This window comes from Pelobates fuscus, chromosome 1, assembly GCF_036172605.1.
Source record: "Pelobates fuscus isolate aPelFus1 chromosome 1, aPelFus1.pri, whole genome shotgun sequence".
NCBI lineage: Eukaryota > Metazoa > Chordata > Amphibia > Anura > Pelobatidae > Pelobates > Pelobates fuscus.
Genome location: NC_086317.1, coordinates 451,171,981 through 451,187,719, shown reverse-complemented (window position 1 = coordinate 451,187,719; position 15,739 = coordinate 451,171,981). Strand labels below are relative to the sequence as shown.

The 15,739-nt window shown below is 37.6% G+C and overlaps 1 protein-coding gene across 1 annotated transcript in view; it reads left to right on the top strand.

Moving 5' to 3' along the window:
* Positions 1–15,739, top strand: part of CFAP300 (cilia and flagella associated protein 300) — a 49,227-nt gene that overhangs the window by 21,419 nt on the left and 12,069 nt on the right. Inside the window, exons 3-5 of the mRNA XM_063430457.1 lie at positions 786–861; positions 8,275–8,441; positions 10,232–10,404. Coding sequence (XP_063286527.1) covers positions 786–861; positions 8,275–8,441; positions 10,232–10,404 — 416 coding nt within the window. The remainder of the gene's footprint in view (positions 1–785; positions 862–8,274; positions 8,442–10,231; positions 10,405–15,739) is intronic.

The window sequence follows — 15,739 nt, the reverse complement described above, 5'->3', positions numbered from 1 at the left end:
TTTATCCACCCGCAAGTACTACTTCGTGAAATTTCATCAATTATGTTTTGTTTTTAATTGGGGAAGTCAGGGGCACTTGCATGCTAAGCTATTTCCCTATAGAGATGAACAGGAATTGTTTACAATGTACAGACTTGAACAACTTCCATTTAAGTAAATTGTAGCATCTTGCATCTGAACAGTTCTATTTTTTTTTTTTTTCAATGATGAAGTACTGCACATGCTTGTTAACAAGTAATTACAGTTTGATTTGTGGTGTCTCAAAAATTACTTCCTGATGTGATTGGCAAATTGGTTAAGACTATGGTACCGGGTTATTTCCAATGTGACCCAGACCAGAAAATGGCTCACACCACTTAGGAAATCCTTGCCCAACGTTTGTTTTCAACATACTCTGCCCAGCAGATGGTTAAGATTTGTATCTTAGCATTCATGAAAGGCATAAATGATACTTAATGGCGCATGCATCTTCTAACAGCTTGCACGGTTCATGAGTAGTCTCACTCATCAATAAGGGAGCCTTTCAGAGGAGGTTTGTGAGTTTGTGTGCTTATAGAGTAATGATGAATCATAGCTTCCCCTGAGGCTTTGAATAAGTGTTCTCCAATTTGGGTAGATCTCACCCCATACCCCATGCATGATGTAGTGGTGGTTCTGGTGTTTAGAGTGTTCTTCTTAGTACTTGTAAGACATTTCATGTCAGCATGTATTTCTGGAGTTCAGTGAGTGCGTTTGATAAATCTTTGGCTTTATTTTATTTATTATTTTATTTCTTCTCATTACAGAACTTTTTTCAAGATCCAAATGTTGTGTCACAGTTGAAGTTAATCTCCGACTCTTCTGGAGAATGGAGGACTCTAGGTAACTGTTTGACTACAATGCTTGTTTAATATTTACTTTTGTCATTACAGTTTACTTATGGCATGATTTTTGTTATGACAAGTTTTTTATTGTTTTAAAAAAAAAAAAAAAAAAATATATATATATATATATATATATATATATATATATATATATATATATGTTTGTGCTCGGAATTTCTAATATGTAATGGAAAGTAGATGCAAAGTTGGTTGAGGTGTGCCGAAACAAACGTATGGGTAGGCCTGTAATAAAAAGAGGGCAAAAGGAAGATTCAAAGTAAACACAGTTTATTGCAAGTTACAGAGCAAGATTTTTGAAGGCTTGTCATAGCTCGCTCTCTGGTCGTGGTATGTAGGTATTATAAATTGAGGATTTCTAGCGGCCCAGTCTCTTAATGATGTGGACTGGTGTGTTAGAACTAGATGCTGAAGATGCTGCGCCTATACGGAAGGAGTGACCAGAGAAGGAAGCCGGGTTGTAGCCCAACCTTGATAGTAGGGTTCTGACGTGCGAAATTAATTTAGCTGTGTGAGTGGGCGCCCTTGGAATAGTAATAGTGGAATGTCAGGTGAGTCCGTGTGGTGAGACAACAAGAGTATGTCAAGTATTTTGACTGGGCACCAAACATTCTCGGTAGGGAATAATAGTGGGATAAGTGGTGTGGCTGGTTTTAGTAGAAGGTAATGAAAGCATGTAGTGATCTTCTTCTTTCTTTAGGTAAGAAAGTGTTAGGCATAATGTGGTATCTATTTGACGTACGACTGTGAACTTCCTAGATCTGAGGAATCCGTAGAAAGCCATAAAGATGGCGGCTTTAATGATCAGAATTGTGTTAAAATCAAACAGGGATTTGTGCAGTAGGTCGCTAAGTAGCCTAAATATAGGACCATCTATCGGCAATCTGGTAGTGCCAGGGGGAACTGTAACCTTGAAAATACCCTTAGGTATAGGGTAGGATGTTAAAAAAGGTATTGTGAGATCATTTGAGGTGTAGGTGACAGGAGGAGGCAAAAGCCTCCATGGTTTTAATAGAAAAGTCTCCTTGTAAGTAAAACTCTGCAGTGAATTTGTTTAAAATAAAAAATGTTCCAGGTAGTGGATAACAGACGGACACCTGACTATGTTTAGGAGCAGCCAGCAGAGGGTGTCTGCAAAAATGTCAAAGAGCTTGGGGCTGTTTCTAGACCCGTAAGTGAGCCAGGTAGAGAAAAAATACCTGTCCCTCCATTTAACACCGTGCAAGTGCCATAGTGAGGGGTGAATGGGTAGCTTAACCCCTTAAGGACCAAACTTGTGGAATAAAAGGGAATCATGACATGTCACACATGTCATGTGTCCTTAAGGGGTTAAAGGCATTGGTAATATCGGTCTTGCTCAACCATGCATTTCTGCCTGCTGTGATAACTTGCATGGCGTCGTCACTTTTAGCGTATTGCAGTGAAAACTCCTCAGCGGGTATGAGAGAGTTGATGCTGGGGATGGAAGAAGAATGAGGTGCAGAGAGGTCAATAATCAAACGTTTTTTATTTGAGTATTTGGGGTTGGTACGCCAGGATGAAAATGGTGAAGATATGAAAGGGCCAATCATAAAACCAGCCTTGATTTCAGTGGACAGTAGGTGATCCACTGTAAGTTGGTCGTTGGATGCTGATAATAGGTTAGGGCATTTGAGTGTGCCTTTGGGGATGGCAAAGAGGCCCGTGTGAAACACCTGTGAGAAACCCGTCACCAGATATTCTACCAGGTGCCTGGCTGGGTCTGAATGCAGATAGTAAGCCATGATGTCAAGGTTAACTTCGATTAGTCATTTCTTGGGTGACAGTCGGGCCGGGCACATAGTCTTGGTATGAGCTCTGAAGCAGATGTGCAACAACCTGCATGCACTGAAACTGCATGCCCCAGCATTAAAGTTATTGCACACCTGCGCCTTGCCCAGGAATGAAATAGGTCTGCCCAGCTTGATATTTATGATTGTACAGATTTTAGATTTTTCTGTATAAAACTAACAAGCCATATACTGAACAAATAATTGAATTGAAAAAGGCTGACATGTGAAAGGTGATTAGTTCTTTCATATGAACGAACGGTATAACAATTACCTTAGTGTCAGATAGGTGAATTTAAACAGTAAAGCCTACTGTGTTCGGCTAAAAACTAATGAACGGCAAGGACTAGTAAGCAGAAAGAAATGCCTGTGGTTGGTTAATGGACCGCACGAAAGAACAAACGAAAGCCATGTACATTGCGGTCGGCTGTTTTTACACCGTACTAAATTAAAGACGAACGTGAGTATATTGTGCGGTCGGCTGTATAACCATTCGAAAGACCAAATGAAAGAGAGTGTACTCTGCGGTTGGCTCTTTAGCCATACGAACCACAGAAGTACACGAACAGTTGATTATGCACGAACAGTCAAGTATTATGAAGGGAGCCTATCCCCGCATTTTTAAGCCCGAACATGGGAAATAGCCAAATGCTATTTCCCATGTTATGCTTACGTGGACATGCCGGTCTCGTGACCGGAAGCCGGGTACCGATGCCGGTAAAAAGTCGGTTGACAGGCACGGAGGTCGGAGGCAGGAAAACTTCTTAGGATTAGTGCACAAGTGCTGTCTTTGAGTCCTGCCTTTTCCAACCACTTGTAGGATTTTCTAATGTGAGTCACATCCATTATCTGCCGGTGGTACAACCCATGGAGAGGTTTGTCTCACCATGGAATTTCCTCCTTTTCTGCATCTTCTATCTGTTGAAGTTTCAACTGGAATTAGATGTGTATATACAATTAGAGAAAGGAATCTGCACCCTAGGGTAAACCTCTGTGGGCCCGGTGCATAATCTGACACAAAATGCAAAAAATAGAAGGAATGGAAATATAATCTTTCATCAGGATCTGATGAATAACCAGATTATATTTCCATCTGAAACATTGACACGTCAATATGTGTGCTAGCCATTCATTCCATCGCCTCTCATTTTTGGAAATAAGGTATGTGTACTCTTTGATATAGACATGAGAAGCACTCACTGCGTATTTGCATGCAAGTTACATCACATGATCTTGTAGGCATGGCGTTATATTTCTTGACACTCCTATATGGAAAATTACCGATGACTAAAATTGTTTCACCAATTGCTTGTGGCAAGGTAAGCAGCATCACATGAGCCTGCAGAATAGTTTAGAGTCTTGGGTCTTTTTTTTTTTTTTTAACTCTGCAAAATTAACTAATGGCTATTTTTTTGTGCCAGAGTTCCTGGTCTTTTAGAATTCAAGAAACCACTGATTAAAATGTATTGCAATGTTGCTCTCTAACGTGTAGATTAACATCCCTTTCACTAAGTGGGCTTCACCTGTCTATGGTTTTACGCTACTAAAGACACCTCTAAGTGCTATTGATGGCACACAGCACTGGCACAATACATTAAAAATGAGGGGGTATCAACGCCAGCCTGGTGTGGCACTTTGACGGATGTTCTAAATATACTCAGACTTTTTTAGCCACTTGGAAATTTAAATGTAAAACTGGCAAAAACAAGATATCACGCTGTTTAGTGCCAGTAGTGACCCACCCCATACCCTGTACATTTCCTTGATTGAGCAGCTTCAACTTGCTAAATAAAGTGTTCTTAAAATACTACTTGAAAGGTTTGAAGACGATGATCTCACTCAGTAAAACCCACATTTACCAAACTTATTTTTAACTATTATACGCATAAACTTTCAACAATTTAGCATCACTTTTTGTAACGCCAGATTTACAGGCTCCACGTTATAGCCAGGATCTGTCATAGTTTACGGCTGCTCCCCATTGGTTGGGCTTGCATTGGTTGGGCTTGCAGTCTCTGTGCACTCTCTGTGTAAACCGCAGGCACGAGAATGTAGGATTAATAAAGTTAGCGTGGCTTGACAAAAAGTGTCAGGTACGCAGTTCTCTAGAGTCTGGGGATCCCTGCGATTCTCATTGACAGTTTATAAATCAGTTCAGGTCCACACCTTTGGTATCCTGTGTTTTAAGTGATTGATGACTCACATTGACAAGGTCTATCCCCACACCCTAATGCTGAAATTTTACACTCAAATGCTATAAGCCCTGAGGACATACCCTCCCTGTCAGAAACAATAGATAAGGATTATTAGCCAAGTTTCAGTGTCTATCATTAAACTGTCACTTCTCTACTGGTAAGCTTTTTTCGAGGGCTTTTGCTTTATACTCCCCAGCTGTGCATCCATGTGTAAAACCCATCTGTCTTATTGTACTATCAGCAAATATCTAGCACAGGAACCCTTTTGCAATCTTTTTGAAAAGCTTGTTTTTTTTCATAATTTATAGAGGTCTAGAAGACCCCACAGCGCACGTTTGCAAAGACACATCGATTTGTGCAAGTTAACGCAAGCGAATAATGTGGAGAAACTTCTGCTCAGTAGAAACTACGACCTAGATGATACCTTTTGGTGTCCAGGAGACTGAACTAATGTGAATCATTTTAGATGACTGAAGATCTATAATTTATTTAACTATTTCAGTCATTTTTATTATGTATTAATAGTTTTGTAGCCAAACATATTTCACACTTACAATTCCCAACATTAAAATTTTAATTTGGGGATATAACCATATATACGAAACAAATTATTTCAAATGTTAACAGTAGGTTACTGGGGACTTTGCTTAAACAATTGTGATGGTGCCATAATAGTTGCCAATAATTAGAATAGTAATAAAAAAGACTTGATGTGTGTGTGTGTGTGTGTGTGTATATATATATATATATATATATATATATATATAATTATTATATTTATTTATTTATTATTATTTTTAACTCAACAGCTAGTTTCAAAACACATTTAGTATAGTTTAAGCACTCATTATTACATAGTTACATAGCTGAAAAGAGACTTGCGTCCATCAAGTTTAGCCTTCCTCACATATGTTTTTTGCTGTTGATCCAAAAGAAGGCAAAAAAAAAACCAGTTTGAAGCACCTCCAATTTTGCAACGAACTAGGAAAGAATCCTTCTTGACTCCAGAATGGCAGTCAGATTTATCCTTGGATCAAGCAGTTATTACCCTACATTGAAAGATTATATCCTTGAATATTCTGTTTTTGCAAGTATGCACCTAGTTGCTGTTTGAACATCTGTATGGACTCTGATAAAACCACTTCTTCAGGCAGAGAATTCCAGATCCATTATTGGCAGTTGCATTGCTGAGAAGATTTGGGATACACACCAAAATTGTGAAACTCCTGGGCACACTATAATAGAAAAGAGGGGCATTGGATTTTGTTTCCAAACTAAGGACTATCCTTACTAAAGAGGAAGTTGTAATACGATCCACCCCACACACTTGATTTTACCGCCCACAAATTTTTATATTGTGTTACTTTGTATGATTGAATACATTTATTTTTGTATCTAAAAATTGGAAATAAAAACACATTTGAAGTAAAGAGGGTCACTTAAGAGGCAAAGTGAGTCTCATCAGTCTAAGCAAGTGCAGGGTACTTTCTACACTCTCCGCTTTGCAAGTTGTTATGTTCCTTAGTGAGATCCTAATTCTAATATTGATTATATTTTTTGTAGATTACATGTAATTTTTCTAATTTAGACCTTAATTTAATAAGCCTCTCAAATGATTCGATACTTTTCAAATGATTTATCTACAAAAAGTCCCATACGTGTTAATAGTAACTACAGCAGATAAAATATTTTTATTTATATAATAACATTTATTTAAATAATATTTTTCTAACAGTATTGAATCATTTGGAAAGCTTATTACATTAAGTCCTTCATTTTTAAATAACGTAATATGCTATACTTTTCTGACATGGACATAGCAGAGAAATTCTGAGCTGTGGACAGTCACTCCATCACTTTTATACATTGTTAAATATTGATAACTAACAATAATTTATCTCTCTGTCATCAGTTAAACAAGCACTATAGTGTCAGGAATACAAACATGTGTTCCTGACACTGTAGTTGTAAAACCGCTGCTTAGATGTCCGACCCTCCTTGCAGCACGTTAAAAAAGGTGTTTACACACAACACACAAATTGTGGCAAGAAAACCCCATGAGCACCACCATCTTGCGGGAGACACTGAAGAAAAAACAAAATGTACTCCATAACCACAATAATGACCGATACAAATTCACTTTCCTTCTGTGTCATGTGACTGAGTTTTACAGACCGATACTAGAGGTGAAATTATCCTTGCAATCTAAACATTGACATTGCAGGGTTAAAAAGGACAGGGACACTGCACCCAAAGCACTTCGTTGAGATCAAATGGTCAGGGTGACTATAGTGTCCTTTTAATTTGTGTGACCTGAGCAGTTATTTGAGCAAAACAATATGCATCTACTTGTTAATTGGCAGCTTACACATCATACTTGTACTCATGGCAAGGGAATAATTGGTAAATACAAAATTAGCAGACACATATATATAAACATTTATTATTATAGATATTTGGAAAATATTAATTCCCTGGATGGGCTAAAACTTATACCAAGTAAATAAACTTGCATTATGCATGTGAAACAAACAAACAAAATGTGAAAAAGACCTCTATAAATGATATTTTTTTACTTGACAGCAGTATGTAACTATTGGGAGATTATATCTTGAAACAGTTTATGTGGACTTTTTTTCCCTTTATAAAACGTGTAATCTTATCAGTCAAAGACATCAAAGCTGGAGAATTATCTGGGATTAACCAGTAAATTTGGAATTAGTATCCTGAGGATATATTGATGAAGTAACGGCTTACATGCAATGTCAGTGTCATACTACCAATTTCCTATAGTACAACAGTGCTAAATTTTGAATATATATTTATTGTATATGTTATCATTTTAATAACTAAGATTTTCTCATTTTTTCTATATTGCCCCTAGTGTATGAAAAAAATACTTTTTCAAGCTGTAATACCTGTAAAATGTTTATATGTAAATAGAGGCATGTACAAACAATTAGCAACTCACTCCAAAACCAATTTTCATGAAAGCCTTAAATGTACATTTATTTTTTAGCAAACTAACACAGCACAGGTGGCAGGTGATGTGGGAATAGCAAGGTTTGGGGCAAAATAGCCCCCCCAAAAAATTATTCTACTTTTCTATTTATACCAACTGTTTGGCCTTTTTTATTTTTTTTGGCCAAAATATACCTCAATGTCGTACGTATCCAAAACCTTATTATATTACGTTCCAGATAGAACGTTTCTATCTGAAAATCCCCAAAGTTACATACATCAAAATCTTGATCATTTCAAGACATTTTAGTTCCATCAATGAACTATTATTGGCATTACCATTAATCATGGTAGATTTTATGACTGTGAATGATTCCAAACTAATTTTAAACTTTATTTTTTTTTATTTTTTTTTATTCTTTGTGTTAGATACTGATGTGAAAAGGATTGAAGCAAAACAAATTACATGTAGTCAACTATCAATGTCATTGTTTGACCCCCTGTACTCTGAAGGAATTGTAAGAGAAAGTGGACATATTTCGAAATGCCTCGATGAATATGTGGATGATTTTGTTATCTCAGATGAACTCCGTAAGGTAATGAGTAACTTCTTATTGATTCACATTCATATTGTTGTAAGCTATGTAACGGGATTTAAAATGTCCAGTCATTTTGTTTTTGTAAAAATGCTTTAGTGTGTATTAATGTAGGATATGTTTGTGCTCCTGGTCAGTGAGCGTGAATGCATGGGTATGTATGTGGAGTGTCTGCGTGTAGATCTTTGTATGGGTGTTCCAGGAATGTGTTTGCATTTGACGGCCAGTGTGAATGTTAATGTGGTGGTGTATTTGTGTTCTCATGTTTGCACCAAATTATTCTCCTCTTTTGACTAGGCCACACCCATTCCTTGGTCACTTCCAACAACACAGTGCCTCCCCATGTCACGGGTACAGTCACAGGTGTTCAATGCTATCATCTGTAATACGATTTATAGAAACTATAAAAAAATGTACTAATAAAAAAAATCTGTGTTAGGTGTATAAAACAAATTTGTTCTGTCCATCCTGCTGCTTGATAGGATATCAAGCAAGCGTAAAAACCCAAGGGCAGAGTATAGAATATTTAATACTATACTAACCTCAACAGATAATTTTAAGGTAGGCAGACAATGTAATAAAGCAGCAGAAAAAGCTAGCAAATGCTTGGTTGTATAGAGATATACATGCAGTAGAAAGAGGGAAGTGCTCATGTCATTGTACAGAACACTGGTGAGACCTCACTTGGAGTATTGTACGCAGTACTGGAGACCGTATCTTCAGAAATATATCAATACTTTGGAGAGAGTTCAGAGAAGGGCTACTAAACTGGTTCATGGATTACAAGATAAGACTTACCAGGAAAGGTTGAAGGATATTAACATGTATGGCTTGGGGAAAATCCTATCCTTTAACATGGTTTCCATTACTTTCCCCACTACTGAAGTAAGGCTTACTGGCCTATAGTTGCCGACTCCTCCCTACTTTCTTTCTTGTGAATGGGCACAACATTCGTTAACTTCCAATCTTCTGGGACTACTCCTGTTAACAATGATTGGTTAAATAAATCTGTTAACTGTTTTGCTAGTACACCACTAAGTTATTTTAATAACTTTTGGTGTATCCCATAAGGCCCCATCTACTTATTTGTCTTTACTTTAGACAGCTGAAATAGAACCCCTTCCTCTATAAACTCACATGTAACAAATTACTTTGTTTAAACCATCCCTTAAGGTGAACCAGCACAATAACAACTTCATTTTTATGAAATTGTTATGGTGCCCGGCGTGTTCCTACTTATTTGTTTTCTATTTTGTTTTTTAAATAATCAGTTAAAAGGAACACTCCAAAGTGCTATAGTACTCTGGCTTTCTGAAGTTCTTTAGGGGGTTAACATTGTGTCCCTTCCTTGTCCAAAGGGGCGATTTCAAGTTTGCACCTTCCCAATCCGTTAGAATCTCCAGATTTCTTTGTGCCTGAGTGCTCAGCTGAAGCCGGTGTTTCTCATAGGATACAATGCTTCTCTATTAAAAGCATTGCAGGGCAGCATGCAATTGCTGCACGTACACCATGTATCCCAGTGATTTGCCAGGAGATCTGATGATCTCCCAGTGGGTACAGTGGCACCACTTTTAATTAATACTTTTATGCTAATAATGTACTGGACAGAAAGGGTGCCTGGGAGACTCTACAATACACTGGGGTTATAAATACATGTATATATTTATAACTATATGTTTATACCTGAGGTGTTCCTTTTAATTGCTTTAGATATATTTGGTTTAAACATTAGGTTTTTACTTGTATGTTCTATCAATTTAATCATCACTTCTATCTTTTGTCTCTGTAAGGTCCTTCTACTTGAAGATTTTGAAAAATACGACCTTTTCAGCCAGTCTGATAGAGAAGAATTTCTGTTTCTCCTCTTCAAACATCTATGTCTTGGAGGAGCTCTGTGCCAGTACGAAGATGCAATTGACCCTTATTTAGAGACAACAAAATCTATTTATAAAGACCTTCTAAGGTAAGAATGCATAATTTCTCTTACTTTAATCATGCAACCAAAAAGATATCAACTACAAAACACACAAAACGTTTGCTTATATTAAGGTGCATAAAATGTCACCTATACATGGTGCTAACAGAAATTCTGGCACATGTATAGATTTTAATGTAATGCTCTTTAAAATACAGATTCTCCCCTACTTGGCAGTCCGCCGTAATCATAGATCTTTTTACCAAGAATTAAGTGACAAGGGAGAGCAGGAGAACCCTCTACAGGCGGTTGCAGTCCGGGACAAGAGGGTGTCTTTTTTTTTTTTTTTTTTGGGTGGGTGGGACAGTTTATTTTGTTTTTCATTGTCGTCCTGGTTTTGCAAAATATAAATTTGAAAACCCTACTCTAGCTCTAGCAGGGGTAAATAATGTATTCCTTTGTCCCACAGCCCCTAGTGATGTTGTATACTACAGACCAAGTGTATGCAACATTAGGCACTTCAGATTTTGTAGACATTTCCCATAATGCTGGAGCGCCGAAGGTTGCCTAACCCTGCTATAGACTATCACTCACTTTTTCCTTGTCGTAACAAATGACGAACGAGAAGAAGCTTTATTGGTAAGAAAATTGCATTTTAGACCCCTGTCTCTTACGGTTAAGCTTAATATATCTATTTATTTCACCACTGATTTTATAAAGCCCTCACTACATCTCTGCTGATGTAAATCGTTTTTTAACATAGCAGCTGTTGATGTTGTTGTACCGGGAGCTCCCACTTCCACCTACAGTTTTCAATAAGATCTGACATCAGACCACTATGGCATGATGCCACGTCAGTTGGATGCCTGGGGGAGCCTGGGGAAGTCTTCTGCCAGAGTCTGGCAATCTTCGCTTTTTTTCCGTGATGAAACGTGATTTGAGGGGATTTAAATGACCAGCATACCCTGTGTGTCACTTGTCACGAAGGACTTGAAGGAAAATTGTCATAATTTCTCATTATTATTTAAAATAAAATAATCTACATTTTATCTCCTGTATGCATGATTTTTTTTTTTTTTTTTTTAATGCATACAAATATGTAAACGCCTTTTCAGTTCATCTCCTGGCTTAGAATCGGAAGCACTGATCCTCTGACCAAAACTGAGCAATAGTTAGTGGATGTTCATGAATCTGAAACATCATGTAAATGCACCGGACATCACTAAAATGCAATCTGGATAGTTTCAGCTCTCCAGTAATAAACAATCAAACTTCATTACATATCAAAAAAAAAATATTATTTTTTTTGCACTAATGATAAAAAGTGACACATGTTTTCGTTTGAGTGCTAGCATATAACAACATATCCACATGCTGTACAATTGTGGAGTGGATGATGACAACAATATTCAAAAGAACGTGTTTCTGTAGAGATGCAATGTAAGTTGAAGACACTGCCCATGAGTTTACAGTATAGTGTGATGGTGCATTTACACAAGGGTTCTCACAAGAATAGAGGGCTTATGAGGATCATTGTCATGAATCTACATGCAATTTATTCACCACTGAGTCCCCGTGTTTGTTCTGTTAATGAAATGTAACTTTGGGTGGGATGTCAATTCATCAGGACAAAGCAGACCGTATTAGAGGAAATTGTAACAGGATTCCATAGTCCCTGCATGCAGATCCTGTTGCTGCTAACCCTAGGTTGTATCTCTTCTCTTACATATACAATTGCCTCAAGCAAGGGATCACAGGCATGCTGTCCTAGTGTAGCTCAGCAGGAAGTGCAAAGGCTATTACCTATAACCCCAGGACCAGAAACTACCAATCCTCCAGCTTTTATCTCTTTAAATGAGACCTGCAGTGTGTACGTTATTAGTTTTTAAACAGATTTATATCCTAACCTGACTAAGCCTTTTTGGCTCTTGGATTATACGGTATTCATCACCCATCCCATTAACTATGGCTGCCCTCTCAGTTAAAATACACCCCAGTAATATGCTCCGGGTCTTCTTTTAATAAAACTAATTTCACATAGTCATGTATATGAGATCAACTAGGAATTAATGTCTTTGTTTTATCTTCCTTGCCAAAGGCTATAGTATTCCCCTTTGCTTTAGAGTCACTTAAATATATCCAGCTCCAACCCAACTTGATTTTCCATGAGTTGGGCATACATTAACTTTAGTACCACTGGAGTTGGCATTAAATTGCTCCAAGCTTGTTTATTGAGCTTGGCAGAGTAATAGGTATGCAAATTCATCATATTTCACCTGAATACCAAATCTGTTTTCAATCGATTTGGTTTATATCCAAGAATACACGTTGACCATTGCTGCTCTTTTTAATCACACAGTTAAAACTATAATAATTATTAATGTTTTTTTTATATATATTTATATATATCAGAAGGGTTATTTTTTTCTACAACTTTTTTTCCACTGTAAAATATGAACCTGCCAATATTTCGAATACAGTGGCCTTTGTCATGCTTGTCGAAATTTATGTTTGGTGCAATAAAGAGCCACGTAAAATATATCCTGGTTTTTTTTTTGTTTTGTTTTTTTTTAGCTGTATATTTGTCTTATTTGTGGGTATACACTGGAATGAGCTTTTAGCTGAGCGTAATCACAGTTTAGGTCTACTGACCCTCACTTGACTCTATACCTTCCTAATAGCTTACAAATGTGCAGAATAGTTTCCCGTGAATGGTTCTGTCGGTTGCATTGCCTTGACTTGCTTTACAGAAATCATTCTTGAAGTGTTGCTTTCAATGTTGTGAATGCTGTGAAATATGCTACGGGTTTCTTGATTTAAAAAAAACAAAACTCTACATTATTACTTTCATTTACTTACCGTATTCTCAAAGTTCATAAAATCATAAAGCCTACGTCGTTCTATAGAAGAAATATTTGAACAGATTTGTTTTAGAAATGAATGCCTTTGAAGTGAGAAGCGTTTTTCACAGAATCATATACATTCCTTTTTTTTTTGTTAGAAACAACTAGGAAACAAATATTTTTTTGTTTTTTGATCACTTTCTACTGAACTTTGTTAAAAAAGGAAGAGGAAACAATCATTGCGAGTTCTGTATGCTGTCTATTATCTCAAACTTGCCTTGTGCACATTTACACACAGACGTGCACATAATAGCTCCCATTCAGGAGGAAATTTTCCCAGACTTTGGTGCATCTGTGCTGCATAAGCCTCTTGAAACAGCTCTCAGTTCACTGCTGCATACCGAGACCTGAATGCTCTTTTATTAATTGAAAACACACCATCTAGAGTACACTACAGGACAATTGCTCTGTGTTTATGGGTCAGTAACAAGCCTTGTCTCCATTTCTATGTAGTATAGGTACATATGATTATTGTACATGATTACGCGCATGCTGAGTGAATGTCACGGTGCCTGCCGCGTGTGAATATCGGAGGCATATACACTTGGTATACTTACTGCAGGCGCTGCCTCCGTCCTTGCTCCTCCTTCTGGCATCCTGTGCGATGCTGGCCGCTGCATATTGGAGTCATTTTATTGCTCTGCCTACTAATGCCAGGTTAATGTCTACTGCCAATGGTTCATGCACGTAATTATGCGTATCATATCATATGGGTCAAATCAACCAATCTCTGCCCATTTAAAGCTATATAATGATGGAATGAACAAGATCTGAATACATGACAGCTGCACAATCTCTCCTATAATGAAAATAGTCAGGTGTCTGGCAAATAAAGCATGTTTTGGAATGGTAGGTTAGTGAGGCTGGAAGATTATATACATCTCAGGAGCAAAGGTGTCTTTGCGAATGGGACCTCCAATGGGAACCCACATTTTCTGAGTCCCTGTCCCCTAGCAAGACCAAGAGAAGCTCTGTAGACTGCTGTTTTTGTATTACATCACATGCCTCGCATTACCCATAATGCCACACAATCTTATATCGAAGTTTCATTCTATAAAGGATAAACAGGCTTTTGTTCTCATGGTTTGGTACATATCCTCTTGCTTGCTTTTCGGCGGTCTCTTCATGTCTGCTATTCTCTGGCTCTAACTTCCTATGCTTAAAAGATTAGTTTGTTGTCATGCACAGAGAGTTGTGAAGAAGCGGCAGTGTGAGGATGGGTAAAGTGCTGAGCATGCACACTGCGGACATTCACAATCCATACAAATACTTAGTCAGGAAGGGAAAGTAAACGCTTCCTCTTGTGACATATTTAAGTAAGAGTTGGGCTTATAGGTGCAAAAATGTGTGCAGATTTCTACAGTTAAAGGAAAGACAGAAGTGAACAGGTGAAATGGAGAGTTCCTTTCGTTTTTGTAAGTCATATACTAATTAACTTTCAAATCTTGTTAATTGCAGAAAAGGGCCTAGAAGGGGTGATTTAACCAAAATAACAAAGCTTAACTGTCACGTGTGGGGATTTAGCAATTTTTTGCTAAGACCCTTCCCAAAGTAACGTTTACTACAATGGTGTCTTCCCTAGGAGACTGAATAGGTTTGTATAGTTAACTTCTCTTTCCTTGGTGGAGTCATGTTCCTTGTTTACTGCATCATCCGTTCCTGCCTCCTCACACATGCTCATAGTCCATTGGGGTTCTCTGAATCCTGCATAGCTGAACTTGGACACCACAATGAGCTGTCATGGGCATCCGTTGCCTGCCCTGCTAGGTCCCTGTTCCCTTCAGCTATCATTTTTTTTCTTCTTTCAATCATCCTTTCCTTATGCCCCTTGTACCTTAAAGATTCCTTCTTCCAGTTGCCTTTATTTATATTTATTATTTTTTCTTCCTTTAAATCTTAATACCTGGGTGCCTCCATTTTGTTCTCCTTTGTCATGAATAGCCCCTACATTTTCTTATGTATAACTAAAAACCACACACACACAAATAAAAAAATAAAAAAACAAGGGAAAATAGAGAGACAAAAAAGGACTAACTTAAAAGCAAATTCTACAATGGGACAGAGGATATTTAAAGGGACACTATAGTCACCTGAACAACTTTAGCTTAATGAAGCAGTTTTGGTGTATAGAACATGCCCCTGCAGCCTCACTGCTCAATCCTCTGCCATTTAGGAGTTAAATCCCTTTGTTTATGAACCCTAGTCACACCTCCCTGCATGTGACTTGCACAGCCTTCCATAAACACTTCCTGTAAAGAGAGTCCTATTTAGGCTTTCTTTATTGCAAGTTCTGTTTAATTAAGATTGTCTTACCCCCTGCTATGTTAATAGCTTGCTAGACCCTGCAAGAGCCTCCTGTATGTGATTAAAGTTCAATTTAGAGATTGAGATACAATTATTTAAGGTAAATTACATCTGTTTGAAAGTGAAACCAGTTGTTTTTTTTCATGCAGGCTCTGTCAATCATAGCCAGGGGAGGT